At 55.5% G+C, this 22367-nt stretch overlaps 2 protein-coding genes across 2 annotated transcripts; one reads left to right on the top strand and one right to left on the bottom strand.

The window, feature by feature from the left end:
- Nucleotides 1–432: 432 nt before the first annotated feature.
- Nucleotides 433–10903, top strand: GTPBP2 (GTP binding protein 2). Its single transcript, XM_083831431.1, has 12 exons — nt 433–683; nt 2568–2594; nt 3215–3399; nt 3706–3814; nt 4332–4529; nt 4826–5000; nt 5625–5844; nt 6267–6402; nt 6784–6842; nt 7574–7745; nt 8019–8183; nt 8589–10903. Exons 1-12 carry the CDS (start codon nt 480–482, stop codon nt 8784–8786), a joined length of 1848 nt encoding a protein of 615 aa, XP_083687557.1. The 5' UTR covers nt 433–479; the 3' UTR covers nt 8787–10903.
- An 889-nt stretch (nt 10904–11792) lies between these two features.
- POLH (DNA polymerase eta) lies at nt 11793–22264 on the bottom strand. The gene is made up of 10 exons (XM_083831424.1): nt 22066–22264; nt 21853–21987; nt 21541–21752; nt 21021–21190; nt 18190–18293; nt 17029–17148; nt 16149–16272; nt 15646–15711; nt 14804–14967; nt 11793–13924 (listed from the first exon to the last, which is right to left on the bottom strand). The coding sequence occupies exons 1-10, from the start codon at nt 22200–22202 to the stop codon at nt 13096–13098; spliced, it is 2061 nt and encodes a 686-aa protein (XP_083687550.1). The 5' UTR covers nt 22203–22264; the 3' UTR covers nt 11793–13095.
- Nucleotides 22265–22367: the final 103 nt, after the last annotated feature.

The following is a 22367-nucleotide window of genomic DNA, read 5'->3' as shown; positions in this document are numbered from 1 at the left end:
CGTTTCTGCGCAGCTGTGAGGTGTTCCTGATGTCAAACATCTTCACAAACGCGCTGCCTCCCCGCCCCTCACGGCAGCCGCAGCCGGGGCCGAAGCCTGCCGGCACCGAACGGGCGGCACTCCGGGCCCCGCCGGCGAGCTGCCAGCCCCCCGTATCTCCGAGGACGCCCCCCGGGAGGCACGGAGAGGCCGCGGTCCGCGGAGCCTCCCGCTGAGCAGGGCGGAGAAACGGCAGCACCCCGTCCCTCACCCTGCGGGCGGCGCTGCCTCCGCGGGACTCCAACTCCCACCCTCCCCCGCGAGGGGAATCCATAGAGCAACCAGCGGGGCGCGGCGCGGGGCGTGCCGGGAGCTGTAGGCGGGAGGCGGCACGGACTCGCTTTCCCGTGACGCCGCGCAGCGGGCGGGGAGGGAGGGAAGGAAGGAGGGAGGGGGGCACCGGGGCGGCGGGGAGCCCGGGCGGGGAGCCCGGGGCCGCCATGGACTCGCGGGTGTCGGAGCTGTTCGGCGGCTGCTGCCGCCCGGCGGGCGCCGCGCTGCGAGGGCGCGGGGGGGCCGCTCCCGGCACCGGCGGCGGCTGCGGGGGGAGCGGCGGCGGCGGCGGCGGCGGCTCGAAGGCGAAGAAGAAAAGCGGGCGGAGCCGGGGGGGGAAGGCCAACAACCCGCCGTACCTGCCGCCGGAGGTGAGCCCACCGCCGCCCCGGGGCCTGGCGAGGGTTGGGGGGTCCCCGGGGGGACGGGGCCCGGCGGGGCTGTGCCCTCCCCGCCCGCCCGGTGCCCCCCGTGCTGCGCCCACCGGCGGCGCCTCGCCGCCCGGGGATGGGAAACGAAGCCCTGCTCGGCTTTCCCCCGGAGTTGGTGGGTGTGAGTGTTTGTGGTTTGTTTGTTTGTTTTTTTCCAGTTGCCGGGCTCGTAGAAAGCGCTCGGCGGGTTTTGGTGACACCCTTTGCAGGGAATTTGGCAAGTGTTTTCCGACGCGGGGGGTGCTGGCAGGCTCCGAGGCAGTGTCCCCCGTCGCTGGCACTGGGAAAACTGCCATCAGTAGTAAGTGGGTGTGCTGGTTCCCTCAGGCAGCTGGCGCGGCGCTCAGGAGGCTGTGGAGAGCGTTACGTTGTCCCAGGGATGGGTGCTCGGCCCCGCCGGCGAGCTCCCGGTAAAATATACGAGTTTGTGCTCCTCCGCAGGGCAGGGCTCCTCTCGGCGAGGAGCGGTTGTTAGATCTCCTCCGTGGGCACGATCGTCCCCCGCCGCTGCGGTTCTGTTTTCGGTCCTTTCAGCCAGAGAGCTGGGCAGCCCCCTGCGGTGTCAGCACGGCTTCCTCTTCTTGGCCGCCCTGGGCCGTACATGGTCTCGGGCTGTTGCTTTTCTCCTCTCAGCTGCCTTGAAAGAGACCCACCCCTTTATTGAGAGGACGTGGTGTTTTTCTTAGAGCTGGAAAGCCGGAGGATGGTAAAAGAGGAAAACCCTTTTGCACGTACCCTTTCCTCGCTGCACGGCTCCGCTGCCCGAGAGCAGAGCCGGCAGTTCGGAGCTTCCCTCCCTTGGCCTTTTGCCACCAGAAGCTCCGCTGTGGTTAGAAGCTCGGCTAGAAGGCAGGGAGAGGGCTGCTGCCTCTCTTGACATGCAAATTGGTGTCCAGAGGAAAAGGAAGTGCTTAGCGTTGGTAGCTTAGCGTAGTCTGACAGAGTGCTTGGCTTCTGGTAGGCTCAGTGGAGCTTAGACCAAAAGTTACTTCGGTTTTGGCTACGTGTTCTCCGTGGGGGTTGGAGCCTGCTGCGGTTGGAGTGGGCTTGATGAGTCCACGGGCTTTTCTGTTATAGGCTCTGACAGCCCCATCTGGCTTCAGCCCTTCCTGGGAAAATTCTTCTGAGCATGTTGTGCACAGACAGTCCTGATCACGTCCGGTCCTCCAGGAGTGCCAGGCCAGGGACCACTTTGCTGTGTTGCACAGGAGTCAGTAGCTTGCACCCTTATGTCTGTAGTCCTTGTCTCTCGCAGGGTAGATCTGCAGGGATATGGGAAGGAGTCAAGGGAAAAATAATTGAGGGAGGGAGAGGGTGTCAGTATGTGAGAGAAGATACAGCAACTTTTGTTCGCAGTCCCCTGTCTCTGTGCACACTGGGCGAACGGAAGGTGCTGGATGAGGTGGGAGTGGGAAGGGGTGGCTGGCAGTGTGGGATGTGAATGGGGAGGGGGGAACACACTTTATCATACGCTGGCCTGTACGCTTTCTGAAACTGGAACTCTCTGTGACTGTCCCTATCCTTTGCTGGCAGTAAAAAAAAAAAAAAAATCCCCCCAAAGCAGTATTATGCCCTGTGTCACTCTGTAGCTTTATCCCCTGGTTTTCATCATGTGTGATGCAAACAGCAGAAACAAACCTAAAGTAAGTTCCAGTTTAGTATAGGAGTGAATGGCAGAATGGGCTGTGACCTAACAGTATCTTTCTGCAGTTTTCCCTCTCTGAAACTGTCAATACGAGCTGCAGAGTATCTGTGCAGCTGATGCCCATAGAAGTCCCTGCTGGCACAGCATCTAATCTTTGTTTTGATTTATTCTCTGACCAGGCAGAAGATGGGAACATCGAGTACAAGGTGAGCCTTTTGTGGTTGCAGGAAATCTTCCTCCCAGACAATTACCTTGCAGTGAGTAACTTATGCAAAGACAGCCTCTGGGGAACATGTCAAAGGAAGGGACAGAAAAGCGGCACTGTACTAAAGAACAATCTCTGTGCCTAGCAATACCCAGTATGCTGAGCTGGCAGAGTTTGATCTCAGCACTCATTTTAGGAATTTGTTTTAGGAGACAGGACCCATTGTTTTTCCTGAAATCATCTTCCTTTTGACAGAGAGGTGCAGGTGGCCCTGATAATCATTGATCACTTTATTGTGGCTGTTCTACCATTCATACTTACTTGGCTCGTGTATAACAAATAGGTCCCGTGGTGCTGTCTTTTACCCCCACGTTGGGTAGGGTACAGATCCCTTTGGAAAAGCATGGGAATGTTCTGCTACCATATGCATGCACCTCTGTGAAACCCTCTCTCACCTATTCCATCTCTCCTGTGCAGACACTAACGTGGGGTGTGTTTCCCAGGGGTGGGTCAGGGTTGGGGGCATTGCTTCATGGGGTTGATTTAGAGGGTTGTTGGCTTGGGCAATGGGGTTCCCTCTGCATCCAAGCTGTGACTGTAACTCCCTGCTCTGTTAAACAGCTAAAGCTAGTGAACCCCTCGCAGTACCGCTTTGAGCACCTGGTGACGCAGATGAAGTGGCGACTACAGGAAGGCCGCGGTGAGGCTGTCTATCAGATCGGCGTGGAGGACAACGGGCTGCTGGTGGGCCTCTCAGAGGAGGAGATGCGCGCCTCGCTCAAGACGCTGCGCCGTATGGCAGAGAAGTACGTGCGTCCTTTTCTCTGCAGGACCCACGGGCAGAAACAGCCTCCAGTACAGAGACTTGGCTCCAGGAATCCCCAGAGGAGCTGGTGGCTCCATTCCACAACGTCTTTGTATGACTGAAATTCCCTTATCATGAGGCTCTGGAAATAGGAAGGCAGCTAGAGGACTTTTGGCTCAAAGCCTGAGGCGCCTGCCCTGCTATTCCTAGCTTTTGTCCCGTTCCCTTTGCCAGGTCTGATTGTGCAGGTACAAGGGGTGCTGAGTACAAGCACGTGTCTCACTCTTCCCTTTTGTGTTTGTGCCAGGGTTGGGGCTGACATTACGGTGCTGCGGGAGAGGGAGGTGGATTACGACAGCGACGTTCCAAGGAAGATAACAGAGGTGCTTGTCCGAAAGGTGCCTGACAACCAACAGGTAGGGACCTGAGGTTTGGCTGTCCTCTTCTGCTGGAAAACTTACAGCCTTCACATAAGAAGCTTACTTTTGGGATGGGAGCCTAAACCCTAGAGGCACTTTACCCTAGATTGGGTCATAGCAGGTGCTTTAAAGAGCTGCCAGAGGGAGACTTTGAGGACAGTGCTTTTTATCTCCAAGGCTGTGGTTGCGGCAGATTCCAAGTAGGAGAGATTGGCTGGATCAGATGCGAGAAACTATTTCACTTCTTTGACAACAGTTGTGATGCAGCCCAGTGTGCAAACAAGGAAGAATTTAGACTTCCTGCTGATGAGTCAAGTCACAACACCAGAGAGTGTATCACAACTCCTGAGCTGTGATTTGCCATGAGCAGAAGCAGAATCAGAGCAAGATTACGCTGCAGTGTCCGTCGTGGAAGGAAGCTCTCTGGGGCACGTCTCCATTACCATGCAGGGCTCACGCACACCCAGCAGAGCAGCAATTAGGTTTCATTATTTCTTTGCTCTTTTTTCTGTAGTTCTTAGACCTGCGAGTGGCTGTGTTGGGGAATGTGGACTCAGGGAAATCAACCCTGTTGGGTGTCCTGACACAAGGAGAGCTGGACAACGGACGGGGCCGAGCACGTCTCAACCTCTTCCGGCATCTCCATGAAATCCAGTCAGGAAGAACATCAAGCATCAGTTTTGAAATTCTCGGCTTCAACAGCAAAGGAGAGGTGAGGGAGGGGGCTGCTGAACTCAGCTGGAAGTGGTTGGGATGGTGGAGGAGAACAGGACTACCCTCCTGTTACAGCACTGAGGGGGACATGGGAGAGGAGAGGTGGCACAACTCCGTGTCCCCGTAGGTGAACTTGAGTGCTGCTTGCCCATTTGCATCAGAAGTAGTTTCTTGCACCCATGGTAAATGATCTCTCTTCACTAATTTTGAGGTCAAAGTGGACTGATAAGAGCTGCATCTTCCTTCACTTGCCTGCTGAGGCTCCTTCACTCACCAAGTCCTCATGTTCCTCAGGTGGTAAATTACAGTGACTCCCGAACAGCAGAAGAGATCTGTGAGAGTTCCTCCAAGATGATCACTTTCATTGACCTGGCTGGCCACCACAAGTACCTGAAAACAACCATCTTTGGCCTCACCAGCTACTGCCCGGATTTTGCTATGCTGGTGGTTAGCGCCAACACCGGCATTGGTAAGTCTTGTGCTGTCTACAGAGCTAATAGAAATGGGGAATGGGGGGAGCAGGTCTTTGTTAGCAGTAGTAGCTGTCAGAAAAACATTTTAGTCTGCAAGTCCCTACTGATTTTTTTGTAGGCCAATGCCTCTGAGTGCCTGGGAGGGGAGCAGAGCTGGGTTACCAGCCGTAAACCACATTAAACAGTGCTCTGGACAGAGAAGCTTTGTTTGGAATTTGAGGCTGTGTTTGTTAGGGGGAAAAAGGAAAAAAAAGCTTTTACATGTTCTTAGGGGTGCTGAATCCTTCAGCCTTGTGAAAAGGCAGCTGGAGTTCTCCCACATCTTTCTGTGACATTTTTGTGGTTGTTCCCTGGCAAACTGTAGCTCAAGAAGGAAAACTACTGCCTCTTTCTGAAGCAAAGAGATCACTTACAGTAATTCTGGGTTGGTTTTATTTTTCTGGAATGCTCTTGGTTTTTGTTTAAAAGAATAATTTTGTTTATTCATTGCCTGATGGACTGAGCAGTTGGGGTGAAATCCCTAGGGTGGGCAGTTAGGAGGGCCAGGAGATGTAGCTGTCACATAAGCAACCAACAGTGGTGAATGCTACTGCACCAACACTGTCACTTCTCTCCTGCAGCAGGCACAACGCGAGAGCACTTGGGCTTGGCCATGGCCCTCAAGGTCCCCTTCTTCATTGTCATCAGCAAAGTTGACTTGTGTTCAAAAGCCACCGTGGAACGGACAGTGAAGCAGCTGGAGCGAATTCTGAAGCAGCCGGGCTGCAACAAGCTCCCCCTGCTCGTCACCTCGGACGATGATGCTGTTACAGCAGCACAGCAGTTTGCACAGTCTCCCAAGTAAGGGACCATTCTTCTCTGCTGGGACCAGGCAATTCAGACTGGGCTGCTGTGCGGAGCTGGGAAAGGGCGACCACAGGGGAGACCAGCACATTTTGAACATCTGGGAAAACATCAGGTTTCCTACCTCTGCGTTTTTGCATCCCAGGCGTTCTTCTGGGCTCTGGGAGCAGAAGGTGCTAGAGGTTTCATGGAGTTGCTTCTCCAAGACAGAAACGTGGGTTGACAGGGGGTTGGCGCCTCAACCAGTCACTGGGGCAGGGGTTACTGCAGATTTGCACCTAGCCCATGTGCCCTCCTGCTCTGGCTGTTTATCTTTGTAGTCTCTGTCCTCTTGCTGACTGGGTAGATTCAGGATCCCAGCCACCTTCTGCAGCTGCACTCTGGCCTTGTGCTTACTCCTCTCTCTTTGTGTCTGACAGCATCACCCCAATCTTCACACTGTCCAGCGTTTCTGGGGAGAACCTGGATCTCTTGAAAGTCTTCCTCAACATCCTTCCTCCACTGACCAACAGTAAAGAGCAGGAGGAATTAATGCAACAACTCACAGAGTTTCAGGTACTTTAGGATAGTTTGGCTTGTTTTGTTCCTGCACTTGTTGTGCCATGTGACAAACATCTGGGGACTCCGGACACCACAGGGAGAGAAACAGTGAACTCCTGATCTATTGGTTCAAGGAAAGAAAGGACTCGTTTCTTGAAAAAGGCCTGTTAGGCTAGGCTTTCTCCTAAGTAAGGGATGCACATTTCAGAGAGAAGATTTTTTTTTCTTCCCTCTGGTTTCCCCTTAAAAGGCAAAGGGTCGTCCAACAGAAAGGTTGTAGAGGCTGATGAAAGCTCTCAAGTGGTGTCTGATGCCCCCTGGGTAGGCAGTTTGTTCTCATTCTGGAGTGCTATTCCACAGGTGTCTGAGCAGCTTGTTCTTGTTTCCGTGTTGCAGGTTGATGAAATTTATACCGTGCCAGAGGTGGGGACTGTTGTGGGCGGAACTCTGTCGAGGTAAGTGAGGCCAGGCAGACGAGCGTGGGTGTGAGTGGTTGCTGGGGTTCCCACAAGGTTAGAATTACCCGCTGCAGGTGGAAGCAGTACAAAGCTCCGTGCTGACTCCTGCCAGATAACTGGGCCAAGGGAGGACAGAGCCCTACGGGGTGCTGGGTGGTGCCGCGAGCAGATCGTTGCTCATGCAGTGGCAAGCAGGGAGATAGGAGCGTGACCTGCAGTGAGCTGGAGGAAGGCACGCTGGCATCCAGAGTCAGCAGAGGTTAGCCAGGATCCCAAGGCGTTGCTTTCCTCCTTCCTCAGGCAGGGGGAGGAAATGTAGGAGGCAAGTCCCATGATCCCAGGAGAAGGTAACCTCATGCTACCCCGTGAGAAGTCAGCTGTCCCTCGGCGTTTGGGAATGGTCAGAGCAGTTTGGATTAGAGTGCACTAACACAAAACAGGTGGCAATTGCAGCCTCTCCAGCAAAAACAATACAGTGTGGCAGAGAGATGGGCCCCACGTGAGGGATACTTGGTATTCTGAGGAGTGATAGTGTGGCTTTTGCTCCTACTGTAGGAAATCCCTGTCCCCACCAGTGTTACGTCCCTGTTAGTTGGTCACACGCCTGGGTAAAAGTCCAAAGGCGCTCACCTCCTCGGCCCTGGGGAGTTTGTGTAGGTTGAACTTGGAGGGTGCAACTTCCTCCCTGTCTCCTGATGAGCTCTGTCCTGCTGTTGTGCCCTGGGCAGTGGGATCTGCCGAGAAGGGGAGAGCCTGGTGGTCGGTCCCACTGACGATGGGAAGTTCCTCCGGCTGAAAGTGTGCAGTATCCAACGCAACCGCTCGGCCTGCCGCGTGCTGCGGGCTGGCCAGGCAGCCACGCTGGCCCTCGGACCTTTCGACCGCTCCCTGCTGCGCAAGGTGAGTCCTGTTGTTGCCAGCTTCCTCTCTGGTCTAGCGAGAGGGACTGGAGGCTTCCCTGGGGATCCCCCATTGGTAGAGCGGGAATGAGGTAAAGACGTTTGTAGAAAACCTGTTGGAAGGGAAAGAAACGGACTGTGAAATAGGGTGAGTACTGGGCTGAGAATGGGGTGCAAGGCCACGTCCCAGAGTGGAGACATTTTTGTGGTTTGGGTGCTGTTCAGAAGCTGGGGGGTTGGCCCTAACTGGTCTGAGCTTTGGGTTGTTGTACAGGGCATGGTCATGGTGAGCCCCGAAATGAACCCCACCATCTGCTCAGTGTTTGAAGCTGAGATTGTGCTGTTGTTCCATGCCACGACTTTCCGGAAGGGGTTTCAGGTGACAGTGCACGTGGGGAACGTGCGGCAGACGGCTATCGTAGAGAAGATCCATGGAAAGGTAAGGCATGGGAGGAAAACGGAGAAAGATGTACCTCCCTGTGAGGTTTGCTGGGATTCTCCCGTGCCCTCTACTAAAGCTAGGGGCTACTGCTATCCTGAGTACCCGTGTCCCTTCCTAGGAGCACACTCCATCCCTTTACCCTCCCCATTTTTCCTCCTGGTGTGTTAAAGAATTCCCTCCTCGCAAACTACAGCAAGACTGTGGAGGGGGATGAGCTCTGCATTCTCCAGAGCTTGTGTTTTCCTGCCCTCCCCTGTGCAAACAGTAACGGGAGGGACTCGAGCCATGCAGCCAGAGGGAGTCAACCCGCTCATTTGCTTCCTCCTCTTAGCATCCGCGTGCACCCCTCCTGTGGGCATGGATAGGGCAGATGGGTCTAAGCTCTCCCCTTTTTCTCTTCAGGACAAGCTGCGGACAGGAGAGAAGGCCGTTGTCTGTTTCAGGTTCATCAAGCATCCTGAGTACTTGAAGATTGGAGCCAAGCTGCTTTTCCGTGAAGGAGTCACCAAAGGCATCGGGCATGTCACTGACCTCCAAGCCATCACCACCAAAGAAAACGGCCTGGAGGAGTCCTTGGGGCCTGGGCAGCTGAACTTCTGACTACCGCTAGGTCAGAGAGATCTCCGCTCACCACTGACCGGGGAGAAGGATGGAAGCTCCCGTGGCTCTCCGAGTGAAGCCTGGAGCTGCTGCTGTCCGGTTCTAGCATGGGTGTCCCTCCTCCACACCGTGAGATGGAGCCTCGGAGAGTTTCTCGCATTCAGTGCCATACGAGGGGCAAGTTAAGCACGTTCTCCGCATCGCCTGCTGCTTTCATCACCCTGCCCTCCTTCAGAATAGACCAGAGGCACCTGCAGACCTGGGCAGGCAAGTTCTGGCTTTGTTTACTGATTGCAAATTACTGGTTGGGAGGAGCAGAACCCTTGGAGACGAGCAGTGAAGGGATGTTTTTCCATCTCTCATACGGGATCTGGCCCCATTCCAGCTCTCCGAGCACTGGGTTAACACAGCACTTTCTTCAGTGATCCTGCAGCACATCCCTCCAGGCGGAGGGGATGGAAGAGGCCCTGCTTCCCGCAGCAGGGTCTTGCTCGAACCTCTCAAAACGCATTCAGGACACTTTTTAACCGTTTTAACCTTGGTTGGCTTTAATCTGCTGCGTGTCCCTTCGTGTGTTGGTTTTGCATTACTCCAAGCGGAGTGTCTGACTGTCGGGCAGGCGTCCTGTCCTGTCCTGTCCCCGCGCACGTGTTGGCACTCCGTCAGCATCCCACTTTCTGACTCGAAGGAAGCTGCGGCCGCTCTGCGTGGCGCAGCCTCCTGACCGAACGGCGCGAAGACAGCGTCTGCACTTGGTCTGCTCCTCGCAGCAGCAGAGCAGGGGGCTGTGTTGCGGGGCAGAGCTGGGCCTGGGCCTGTGCTGGCACGGGCAGGTTGTTCCCGAGGATGTTCGGTGCCGTCAGCGCGGTGGCAGCAGCGGTTTGCAGTGGGCTCCCTGGTGTGGCGGTTCCAGGGCCCAGCCCAGCTCGCTGCTCCTCACACGCTTGCCTTAATGTGTGGGGGCAGGCTGCGTCGCTAACACCGAACAAGGTGACTTCTATTTAGCTGTGATTTGACAGTGGCGTGAATTTCTTTCTTTTTCTCCTCGAGAAAGACTTTATTTTTTCCCTTGCCACTGGGGCTCATTGCGAGAGGAAAGCTGGTGATGCCAGCGAGGACTCTGTGCGCGAAAAGCGGAGCACTTGTGTTTTTTACTCGCTGTCACGCAGCTCCCGTGTGCGGCAGCTCCTCCAGGCCCTGCTAGCCTGGAGGGTGCAGCAGGGGCTGCCGAGCTGTACATAGGCTTTTGGTTTTGCTGTTGACTGTTAAATCATGTGGGTCAGCCACGGGCACCAGCCCTTCAGCCCGCCTCGTCGTGTGACGCGGCGGCTTGCCAGCCCCGACTGAGGAGAAGGGAGAGGGCCTGCAATAGCACACGGACACCCACATGGCTCTTCTACCCTCCTGACAGCAAGTTCTGCATCCGGGCTGCTGGCACAGGCAGCGTGTGCAGGGCTGGGCAGCCCGTGCTGATCGGCGGATGTCGCAAAGGGACGCTCCCCGCGTGTCAGCTCTTGGGGGAGGCAAGGATGGTGGCACCCGGCAAAGAGAGCGTGCTGAGGTGCGGGGAAGCTGGTGGGATGGCGGTGTATACGGAGGGACGGGGAGGCGGCCCAGCAGCGACAGCACGCGTCACCTGCCTTTTGGGAGGAGCACTGAGCCAGCTGCAAGCCTGCCTCCCGCCCTTCGGCCCAGCGGAGAGACGGCAGCTGCTGGCTCAGGGTCACTGCTCGCGCAGGATCCCGCTGTGCTCCCACCCCGGGTGTTACGGGGGCACGGTCCTTCACCCGTGCCTGCAAGGACAGGCCCCGGCTGGCGGCAGGCTCCTGCCTTTGGTGCTAGAGGCTCCCGAAGAAAGCTGCCCTGCGTGGGGGGGTGATGCCAGCTGTTGGCAGCAGCCCCGGCGTCTTCTGCGCCGGAGCAGGCGTGGGGTGCTGCGGCCTTCTCTGGGGCAGCCGAGGGCTGGGCTCAGCTCGTCCCTGCGGCCTGACTGTTCTCGGTGCCATGCTCTTCGTAACTGCTGGTTTGTTGTCTTGAAATTTTCTAATGCTGGGCCTTTGTCCGTGTTCCCCAAGCACCTCTATATAAATGTACAGAATAAAGATGTTTTATTGAGATTGCCGGCGGAGTTGTACAAGGGGCAAAGGCGGAGCCGGGCTCTCGTCCTGCTGCCCGGGTGCTGGGTCACCCCTTGCTAAGCTTCCTGCGTTCGGCCCTATAAATACCGTCCCGTGGCGGGGCAGGAGTGCGTGCGTGCTGCTGTTTACAACCTTGCCCTCCCAGCTTATCGGAGCAAGCCCGAGGCGGCGGGCGGCCACGTCACCCTGAGCACAGCACTTCTGGCTGGCGGGGGCGGAACCGCCCGCCGCTGGTGGTGCTTCCTCGCGGTCACGCATTCCCTCCGAGCCTAATGAAAGGGAGGCTTTCTAGGGCACAGACCTAACCCGTGGCTTGTTTTTAAAATAGCGTCAGCCTTATCGAGGGGGTTTGCGACCGCTGCCCGTGAGAACACGTCGTTCCCTCGGGCCGAGCAGGGGCAGGAGGGCTCCCCCGTGGAGGTGACATGTCACTGAAGGGTTGTGTCTGTTCCCTGCGTGGTTGTGTGTCAGGCAGTGGCACCTGCTGAGTCCGGTCTGGCCAGACATTTAGGATGTGAGGTGTGCTGTCGTTTCAGGAACGTGAGGCAACCCTACCAGACTGGTTGCTGTTTCTCTTCATGCGAGGACTCCGGGGAACCTGTCACTTTGCAACGTGAGGGCTGTCATTAACGGGAGGGACTCTGTAATTCCTTCTTCTCGTGACTGCACGCACGAGCAGGAGCTGTGCCACGTGCTTCTCAAAACCTTGCGACAACTGTCAAGTGTTAGACACCCGCTGACAGCCCCGTGGCTGCTGTCCAGCACAGAGAGAAGGCGGGTTGGTGGAAGGAGGGCAGAGCGATGGCTACACGTAGGGTGGTACCACACAGAAATGACAGGGAAACAGCGCGTGCAAAGACAGCTGCACTTTGCATCATCTGCTGCCTGAAAGGCTCTCCCCCTGCTGAAGGAGGGGATGGCTGCAGCTGATGAAACCCTCTGCAAAGAGTTTCCAGACCCCACCCAGAGCTGCTTTGACGTGGCGAGTTCCCTCCCCCTGCCTGGAGCCAAACCCTTGCAGCTGCACAGCTGGAAGAGGCCCCGGGCTCCAGGCAATTAGAGCAGTGGCAGGGCGCTGAGCCCTGAGCGCGTCTCCTGCCCTGAAGGGCATCTCCCCTTCTCGGTGCCCGCAGTTTCCATGTAAGATAATCAGCTTTCTCAGCTCTGTTGCCATTTGGGGAGGCTCTTGCGGGTGAACCATGGCCCAGAGAGCTGAACAAGTTGTTCTGCCAACCAAGAACAAAGCAGATACCGATACCTCTCATCGAGTTGTGTGTACTATCACCCGGAGTCTGTAAGGAGGAGAAATGTGGTTACACTGCCATAAAGGGAAGCTTTCAAAGGCCTGTATGACTAGCGTGCTTCCCGCTCCCTAACATTAGGACTTTGGCATATGCATCAATAGCAATTACCTGGAACTAGTGTTGAGACTTCAAAAAGCCCACTGAAAGCATGACTGTGCTGCTCCAGCCTCCTCAAAGGAGGGAGCAGTCTGTCTTGGGCGCTCCAGAGCTGGTGATAAACATCATGCACTGGACTGCTACATAGAGAGAGTTGTCAAACTATATATTAAAAAAAAAATCCTTCTGTAGAAGAAACAATACAATGGAAAAATCCAGTTTGGTGGAAGGAAAAAAAAAATTCTCCTGTTGAGTAGAGATGCAACCATAGGACTAAGCTACTGTACATAAAATACTGTAAGGACAAGGCCTGCAACTGCGGCCAGGGGAGAACAATCACGAGGTGAAGGCCTCATCCGAAGTGACTGGATTGAGGTTCAGGACTAGTCTTGGCTGGAGATGCCCTAGGATAAGCCACTGTGCTCCCAGTGCCTGCTTTTACAGTGCTGGGAGCCACCGTTCCCATCCCAGGAAAAAGCAAGAGCATTACTTACAGAGCAGAGAGGCTATGGAAATACCCATGGCAGGAGGTGTAGGCGAGTATGATGCAGCTTCTGGTAGCACCAAGCAGGCTAGCAAATCTGAGCAATTTGCAAAGCTGGGTACGTCCTGCACCACACACTCACTATTCATCAGTTCCAGTTCCTCTTAGACTTGGGGTAGAGATAATTTATTAGACTTTTCTGCATTAAAACCTGGCAAGGCAGTATAAAAACTTTTAACCGTATTTAAAAACGGCGATTATCTAAAAACTCCCAGCAGGGCTGGATGTTAAGGAGGTGAGCGTTTAAAGAAAAAATCTAAAGTCCTTGTCACACCTTCCCTAGGTCGTTTTGCACTAGATCCTGCCGGAGTCTTGGGCTTGTTCTTTGCCTTGGCAGGAGACCTGGAAGCTGCAGCCTTTGGGCTGGGAACTGCCACTGGAGCTGTGGGGAAGCTGGACTCCAGGAAGGAGCTTTGCAGCTCCACGGCGAAGTGGTAGTCCATGTGCTCCGGGAGCTCCCACACCAGCACGTGCTGGCCGCACTTCTCACAGCGCTGCTGGTCCCCCGGCGAGGCATGAGGGAACAGGGTGAGCTCAGGAGAGGGTGGCAAGTTCTGCTCGTTTCCTTCCATAGCTGGCTCTAATTTCAGAAGCATCCTGGAGCTGGGTGGAGTCGAGGGTGTTTGCGTAGCATCAGACAGCAACGTCTCACAGGGAAGCCTCTTGCAAGGAGAAGTAGGGCTCCCATCTCTGGGACTCTGCTTCACGGGGGACTCCAGATCACGGTGCTCAGAGGCAAGTCCAACAGCAGCTCCCTCCGGGTGCTCTGGGGAGGTGGTAGCAGCTGGCAGGCTGCTTGCTGCTGCCTGTGACTGCCGCTTTTCTGCTGCCTTTTGGAAGAACGACTCAATAGCATTAGCCGGCTTCTGTCTATGCTCTTTGCTTGGGCTCCTGAAAAACTTGACCCTGGGCCTCCTGCAAGATGCGGTCTTTGCACTGTCAGTGCCATCGGGCTGAGTGTCGCTCGTCAGGAAGGTGGCGATACCTGCAGAAAGGAGCGTGGGGGCCTCTGAGAACTTGCTTGCTGAGAGAAGCACAGATATGAGCGGCGGAGACCTGCAAGGGACAGAACAAGATTGACTCAGACACCATCCTGGGAAGCAAAACGTCCTTTGAGGTAAGACTTTAAGCAACATACAATGTTCACGGGCAGGGGAGAGGGAAACATGCAAAAGAGCTTAGTCTGGGTATCTGGCAAGGGGTGGGAAGGAGGTTTCCTGTAACAAAGTGTTAGCGTCGCTATCTCTGCAACACAGTCTCACGGACACAGCAGGCTGGGTTGGGCAGAGCAGAAAGCCTCTTCCCAGAGCAGCATTTTCCCCCAAGAAAAAAGCAACCAGGCACTGGAGCAGGGGTAGCCAGCTGCCCGCCTGCACTTTCAGTCCACCACAGGCTGGAGCTGCGGTGAGGCTTCTAGTCAAAGAGAGGGGGCTTCAGGGAGCAGCAGCCTTGTCAGAGCCTAACAGTACTGTCTTGCTTTAAGCACACCCCAGCCTTCACCGCAGAGCGTGAGGGAGGGAAGTAACATCAAGCACAGGAGCAGTGCAACCTAGTGTTTCTCCTTGTCCCAACGCCTCCCTCTCAAGAAGCACCATTGTCCTTCGGGGAGGAGAGCAAGGCCCGGCTAGCTTCTCGCACACAAGGCAGCAAGGACTGCCTCGCTCCGGCTGGACTCCCCTGTGCCAGTAGCAGTCATCAGCTCCAAGTACAGAATTTGGAATTGTCTGGCCAGATGTGGGACTAGATGCCAGCCTCATTGCTGTCCTAGCACTAACGCAGAGGTCAACGCACTCTGCTGTGCATGGGCCAGGAATCTCTCTTCCTGCCAGTCGGCACGAGCCTCTCGTTCCCATCTGTCAGGTCCCTGTTCATCCTGTACCCCCCGCGCCAGAGCAAACCCCAGAAGGGACACGAATCACTTCCTCCCCCACTCACCAGGCTGCCTGGTGAGCCCCGGCCATGTTGCAGTTTTGGATGAGGGCGAAGGCATCGCTGTAGATCTTCTGGGCATCGTAGCGGGTCACGGCGCAGAAGCGTGACAGCCGGGTGTCTCCCTGCATGCGGATGACCACCATGAGCTGCTTGGCCACTCGGTGGTTCTGCGGAGAGAAGACATAGCTAAGACATAGCTGAGTTGCAAGCGACATCTACAGGGAAGAGCAGGAATGGCTGCGGAGATGGCCTCGCCGCCCAGAGCCCTCTGCTATCAGTTACCACTTCTGATGCTGCGTGACAGACAGCAGCTTGTCCTGCCCAGCCTGATCCCCAAGGGGTGTGACACAGGACAGCGAGGACTTGCACAGCTGCATCATGCAGGTTGGCAAGCATTTTGTCCTTGCTTTTCTTCAAAGGCAGCTGTGCACCGCTTCTCGGCCTCCCTGCAGCGGTGAAGCTAGCAGCAGACTGACCTCACCCTGGCCTGCAGTCTGCCACTTGTGGGTTTGACCATATCGCTTTTCAAGAGCAAAGGGCTTGCAAGCTGCAACGGAGCAGCAGCAAGGCAGGATGAGGATGCAGTAGGCTTTCAGGTCGCTGTGTCCTAAAGCACAGGGCAAGGACCATCCTTAGCCCTGCAGTGTTCTGGGACAGAGCCATCCTTGCTGGCTGGGCTCTCGCACACCTTTTTGCAGCACCTCAGCACAGGAGAACAGCTGAGAACAGGCAGACCCTCCTCCCACCACCACCACCAGCCTCAGCCTCCTGCAAACAGCACCACGTGGCCTCCTGAAGGCCTGGCCTCCTTGGGCACAGCAGGAAGGATGCTGTCCACCCCTTACCTGACTCCTGTCCTTGATCAGTCTGGATTCCAGCTCCAAGGCCAGCTGCAGGAGCCAGTGTTGCACCTGGACAAAACAGTAACAAGCAGGTTTGGGCCTGTGTTGATAGCACTGCCACCAGGCCAGAGCAATGCTCCCCCCAGAAAACATGGAAGGTGCCTCCTCCCTCTTTCTTCGGGCTAATTACCTTCTTTCTAGCAATCAGCCCTGGAAGCTTGGCACCACGAATACCTTTTGAACAGCACAGGTCCATTTTGCTCATGGAAATTACAAGGCTGGACCTTTTTGTGGAAGAGTTTGTCAATGCTACTCTGTCAACAAGGGATTTCTCTAATTCATGGGTCTCAAATCCCTCCACCCTACCAGGCCCCTAGCCCAGGTTTCAGGGCACTGTGACACAGAAAAGCACTGTTTTTGCAAGCTAGTTTCTGCTTTTAATGTTCTTTTATTGTCCGGTCCAAAGGCCAAGCTTTTTTTTTTTGCCATGCGTGGGCTTCTCCTACCTCCTTCTGTGTGGCCAGGGCTGTCCTCCCAGGGAAGTTCTTGCTGCAGCCAATGGACTGAGGCAAGTGCCGATTTTTGACGGGTTCATCATCAATTCCTCTGCACAAGTCATAGAGCCAGGACCTGAAAGCCAAAGGAAGCATGAGGTAAATGAGCCAACGCAGCCCCTGTAGAAATGTGTAAACCCAGGGACACCCGCTGCAGTGTTCCTGCAGGTGCCAGTGGATAGTTTGCTGCCCTGAGCACAGGCAGCTGTGACAGCCCTGACCATGGCACAACAGGCACTCTGGGATTCAGTCCCTGCTCTGACATTAGCAGTGACAAACTGCCTCCCTCCCTGCCCACCAGGCAACACATCAGCCCTCTGCTGAGCCTTACTTTCATCTGTGTGAGCCGCGGCACTGCCTCACCCCTAGCAGCTGGACAGGCAGGCTCCCTTCAGGCCACAACTGCCTGTCAGCTCAGCTCCTCTGCCTCCTTTCTCCTGAGGTGGCAACAGTTCGCCAGTCTGCAGGGCACCCCAACCACCACTGAGCCCAGAAGTGGTGTTTCAAGCTCCAGCCCAGCCTTGTAACTCCCTCTGTACTGACACTGTCGAGTCTGCTGGGAGCCCTGGTCCCGCTCAGCTCCATCCTTAGGCACCACGGAGCAGGGCAGAGGAGCTGGTGACAGGCAAAATGTTGTCTTGGTGAGGGTGTGTGGGAGAGGGCAAGCCCAGAAGCCTGTCTGTAGGCCTGCTGCACCATTGCTTCTGCTCCTTCAAAGATGTCACTGAATTTTTGCCTCCCAACCTTCCTAACTGCTTCAGAACAACCTACAATCAAAAGGAAGTCCCAGTTCCTGTCAAGAGCCAAACCACGGCAAGCGGTACATCGTTACCCTGTCTTGTCTCCAAAGTGAGTCTGGAGCTCCGTCTCACTGAACTGCGTCACCTGTCCGATGTACTCCACTTCCAGGATGTCTGTGATGGCAGCACCAAGCTTGCCCCCCAGGTTACGGCTACAGTAGAGAAAAAGAAAGAAAATGAAGCACCATGTGGATGACTACACTAAGCCTTCGTGCAGCAGCTGCCTCTAGTTCAGGGCAACCAGAAGCAGTCAGAAGTTAGGAGGACAAAAGGGAACACTTGGTACATAACAAGTCTTCTGCTCACAGTAGAGGGATGCATGAGAGCTGAAGTGGGAATTGCTCCTTGGCTCACCTAGTTTCAGCGCCTCTCTCAGATCCATCTTCAAAAGACGATCCCAAACTATGCCCTGAAGAATATCTCACATGCTCCCTGCTTCCTTTCTACGTGGACAGGACCCTTCCCCCCAACACACACTTTTCCATCACTAGTGACACAGCGAAGGCAGAAAGCCACTGCAGGCCTGGACACTGGAGACACATTCCTCCAGAGCAGCGGGGCTGGTGCCACTTCCCCACACAAGGAACAGCACCGGTGTGTTCAAAATGAAACCACAGCAGCTTTCTGGGAGCGCAGCTCTGTTACTCACGCTGGGGCACAGCTATGGTCCCCTTGCCCACGGCTGCTGCCGCCTTACACCCGTGCATCCCAGCAGTCATCCTGAGGACAGCTCTTCCCAGGGAAAGGCTGCCCAGAAGATGCTGCTGAGCTCTTCAGGTGCGGTTCCTTCACTGGCAGGGCTGTGACTCCCAAGCATGCTCCTCTTGAACTGTCACGCACAGCCGTGAGGGATTCCTAGCAGGATTTCCTCTCCCTCTTACACACACTGGTGAGCGCTTACTGTGGATGTTGAAAGCCTTTGTTGGCTGCTATAAATTAGCATTAAATTGCTCTCTGTTGAGGTGGCCAGGAACCGTTTCCTACCCCCAAGTCATTTTGGTTCTCCTTATGCAAGCAACGACAAAACCCACTGAAGCAAGTACCCCAGCAGCGAAGACAAACAAGGCCCTCTTCCTGATAAAAGCCCGGATTGTGGAAGCACAGCACCGGCCTTTCAAGCACACGCTCTCGCCACAGAACAGCTCAGCCCAAGCCCCAAGCTGCACGGAAGCAGGCAGCTCCCCAGTACTTACATATTGCTGACAGGCATCTGGCTGAAGAGCTGCGGGACAGATCGTGAAGATACCAGTGTCTGGCGGTTGGGCTTGTTTAACCCACAGGCCAGTTTCGCCAGCATCTGTAACATGGAAGAGGGTGGAAAGCCTGTTATTACAAACCCTGCGCCGGCGTTACTGCCAAGGACTGTACCTAACGGCACGTGCTGTAGCAGCACCGAGGGCTGCCCGTGGAGCAGCTGCTAGGAAGGACGTATAAATCACACCACTGCTGGCTCTGCAGCCCAGCCAGCCTGGGACTGGTGCGTGCTGGCTGGGGGCTCTGAAAGCGCTGCTGCTGCCAGACTCATGCCTCTGCGAAGGGCCAGACTTCTGCTCCAGGCAGCTCGGGGGATCTATCCTATCCCCTGCTCTAACTGGCTTAGTTTCCATCAGGCAAGCACATTAGAGCTTCCAGAGCACCCCCATAAGCCTCCCCCCGCTATTTCTCTCACTATGCTCTCTCCGTCGTCTTCTGTCTCTATCTTGCTTTTTCTCAGTGTCACTGTTTTAATCTTCTGTCTGTGGGGTCCAGAGCAGCATAACGCTGCAAAAGGAAATCTGCAAAATACAGCAGCTCTTGGAAGGGATGTCCTCTCACCCACCTGCTACACAGCTTCCCCTCCCACCCTCATCTAACTCAAGATCAAGAATACACAGACTAGCCAGAAATAAGCATAGCTTTTTTTTTTAATTACAAAATCCAATAATTTTCCTCTTTCACTGCTTTGCCCCTATAACTGCTTTACATCCTATAACTAAACAAAGCTTCCTTCCCACAGATTAAGCTATGATCTTTATTAGAAGCCTTTCTCACAGGCTTACACGTCCTCACTCTTTTCTAGAGGAATTTGATCTTTTTCCTTCAACTCTTCTCATTCAGTCATTTTCCAGATGCCCAATTATCATTATTCTTGTTTCACTGGAGATTCTTCCAAGTCTACCCACACTGTTCCTGTAGTGAACTGCTGCAAACTGAACCAGTGGCTGAGACTTCATGGGGAGAAGTAATCTACTTTTTTTCTGACACCTCTCTGATTAACACACGCTGAAGCAGGACTTGCCTTTTCTACAAGAGCGCTCCTGTTACTGACTCATCCTGCTGATTGTCCACAATAACTCCAGACTAATTCCTAACTTACTGCAACTTAGCCAAAAGCCTCCTAGTTTCTTTTTTTCGCCCCCTATAAGCCACTGAAATAGGAAGGATTTCAGACTGGTTCTGGACTTTTCTGCTCTGATTTAAGCTCAAAACTCTCACAGCCCGGGCCCTTAGCTCTACCTGTGCTCAACATTCACCAGTAATCCCTGCAGCCATTCCCTCTTTATCAGCTGAGTTCCTGGTGTCCTCTAACCCTAGCTCACTGGGAAGAAATGGGTTTTAAAACAGGAAAAACACAAGAGCTTAAAGCAGGAAACCTCCACGCTGACTTTTAGGAAACAGTGGATGCACGCAGGGAAAGATTGTTTTACTGACACAAATTCCCAACAATTTAAGAGGAAAAAGAATAGCAGTTTGGTGGCCCTGAGGTGAGTCGAGTTGCTTTTCCTCTTTCTGGTCAGTCTTTACCCGCCGTTAGCCATGCTGTGGGTGATGCTCAGCCAGCTGCTGAGAGCTGCCCCAGGAGCACTTCATGCACGACAGCAGCTGCAGAAACAAACTGACTTTGATGCTGCTGCAGTTGTGGATGGTTTCCTGCTGGGTGATATGCTTTGGGTGGTTTTACTGAGAGCCCCTAACACTTGACTTAGCCTTTGCAGAAAGGGTTCATCAGTTACAACTTTAAATATATAGGCTCTGACCAAAATAAGAAAAGGATAAAGACTAAACAGATGTTTTGGAACTCTCTCTGCAGAGCTAGCTGAGGATGAGCACTGGTGTAGAAACTTCCACCGGAAGGGATGCTCAGCTGGCCTTTTTGCTCTGCCTAACAGCAATAACAGAGAACATTCCTGCTCTTCCTAAGAGCATCTCCCAGCTCCCATCCAGTTTCTATGCCAGCATTCTATTTTATTTTTCAAGGGAAATAAGGAAATTACGATGGACTGTGCTGTCCCTAAAGAGCTCTTTATCTATGCTATCAAGCACAATGCAGAGACCACCAGGTCAAACGCCTGCACGTGACTGTGCAGAATGTGCTAAGGTGCTTCCACAGCCACCTCGTCTCTGTATGCACCAGCCTTTTCTGCAGAGGCTGAAACAAGCGTTAGGGGCTATCAGTAAAACCACCCAAAGCATTTCACCCAGCAGGAAACCATCCACAACTGCAGCATCAAAGTCAGTTTGTTTCTGCAGCTGCTGTCGTGCATGATGTGCTCTCAGCAGCTGGCTGAGCAGCACCCAAAGCGTGGCTAACAGCAGGTAAAGACTGATTGACCAGAAAGAGGAAAAGCAACTCAACTCACCTCAGAGCCACCAAACTGCTTTTCTTCTTCCTCCAAATCACTGGAAAACAAGTCAGTAAAAAACATTCCCTTGATGGACCCACTGTTCCCTAAAACTCAGGGTGCTACCTGCTTTAAGCTGTTGTGTTTTGCAACTCTCCTGAGGGACTCAAAAACGTTTTCTTCCTAGTGAGAAAAGTGGTTAGAGTACACCATGAACCCAGCTAGTAAATTAACAGATTGCTGGCTGCACAGGCTACATCTCTGTGAGGAGTTTTCCTCACATTCCCAGATGTCCTGTAATTTCCCTGAAGGCGTGCTCATACACGGCTGCATTCCCCACTCATCTTCCATCTAGCAGAGGATCCACCACATGTTCTGACCCTGCTACTCAGAGAAGTCAGGCTGGCACCTTACACACGTACTTTGTTGTGCGAAATCCCAGCTGAGCACCTGAACCCAGTGGCTTTCTCTACGGCCACCCTCATTTCTTCCACGATTACCGCTCCCATAGTCAGCTGCAGGTCAGGACAGTCGGGGTTATCGAAGGACAGCGATGCCAGCCATTCCTGCACGCCACGCTCCCGCAGCTCCTCTAGAAGGGGGACACAAAGGGGACCGGCGTGGGCATCGGTGAGCCCAGCAAAGGGGCCGGTACCACCGGCAAGCCCTAGGGAAGAGCTGCGTGCACCCGTAGCTGCAAGCCAACGGCAAGGGGGAGCAGCAGGCGCCTTAGCGGTGGGGAAAACAGAGATCCTGGTTACAGTGCTGTGTCTCCAGAAGGATGAAGCAGCTCATGCTGTGACGCTGCTGAGGAGCACGAAGGGGGAGCAGCAGGAGCGGGCTCATCCCTCGCAGCCAAGCCGTCGGAGCATCCCCGCCGCACCAAGCTCCGGCCCGGCCACCGGGAGCCCCTCGGGGCCACCGGGGCCGGCTCCTGCCTACCCTTGGCGGCGTGCTGGGGGTCCGGGCCGGCGGGCAGCCCCTGCACGAAGGTGGTGGGCAGCAGCTCGGCACCCAGGGGCCGGCCCCGCAGCTCCCGCAGCCTCTCCCGAGCGCTGCCCGTCAGGTCCAGGTACGCCTCGTCGATGCTGGCCCGCTCGATGGCGGCGAAGCGCGACAGCACCTCCATCACCTCGGCGCTGGCCTCCCGGTACCTGCCGGGCCACAGCCTCAGCCAGGGCCCGGGGAGCGGCTCCCGGGGCCGGTGCGTCCCCGTCCCCCGTCCCCCTCCCCCATCCCGGTGTCCCCGCTCACCGGCTGAGGTCGGCCTTGCCCCGCGCCTCGGGCACCCTGGCCAGCAGCAGCTCGGGGCACAGCGCCCGCGCCTCGGCCGCCCACATCCCGCGGGCCACGCCGAAGGAGCGCGCCTCGTAGCTCACCGCGATGATCCTGCAAGGCAACGGGGCGCCGGGTGGGCACGGCGGCACCGCGGCACGGCGGCACCGCGACACCGCGAGCGGCACCTACCCGCCGCCCTGCCACTTGTTGTACTGCACCACGGCGCAGGGCCGGCCGCGCAGCTGCGGGTCGAAGCGCTGCTCCACCTGCATGAAGAAGCAGTCCATGTCCACCAGGGCCACCACCCGCTCCCGACCCCGCGACATGATGGCGGCGGCGGCGGAGCAGCAGCGATAGCCCTCCTTCCCTCTCCGCCGCCACCCGCCCGACTGACCGCCAGCCCGCCGCCGCGCCCCGCGGCCTATCGGGAGCTGTAGGCGGCGCGCGGGGCAGGCCGGGACTTGTAGTTCTAACGGGACACCCACACGCAC

This window comes from Anser anser, assembly GCF_964211835.1.
Source record: "Anser anser genome assembly, chromosome: 3".
Lineage (NCBI taxonomy): Eukaryota > Metazoa > Chordata > Aves > Anseriformes > Anatidae > Anser > Anser anser.
This window is presented reverse-complemented; position numbering and strand designations above follow the sequence as displayed.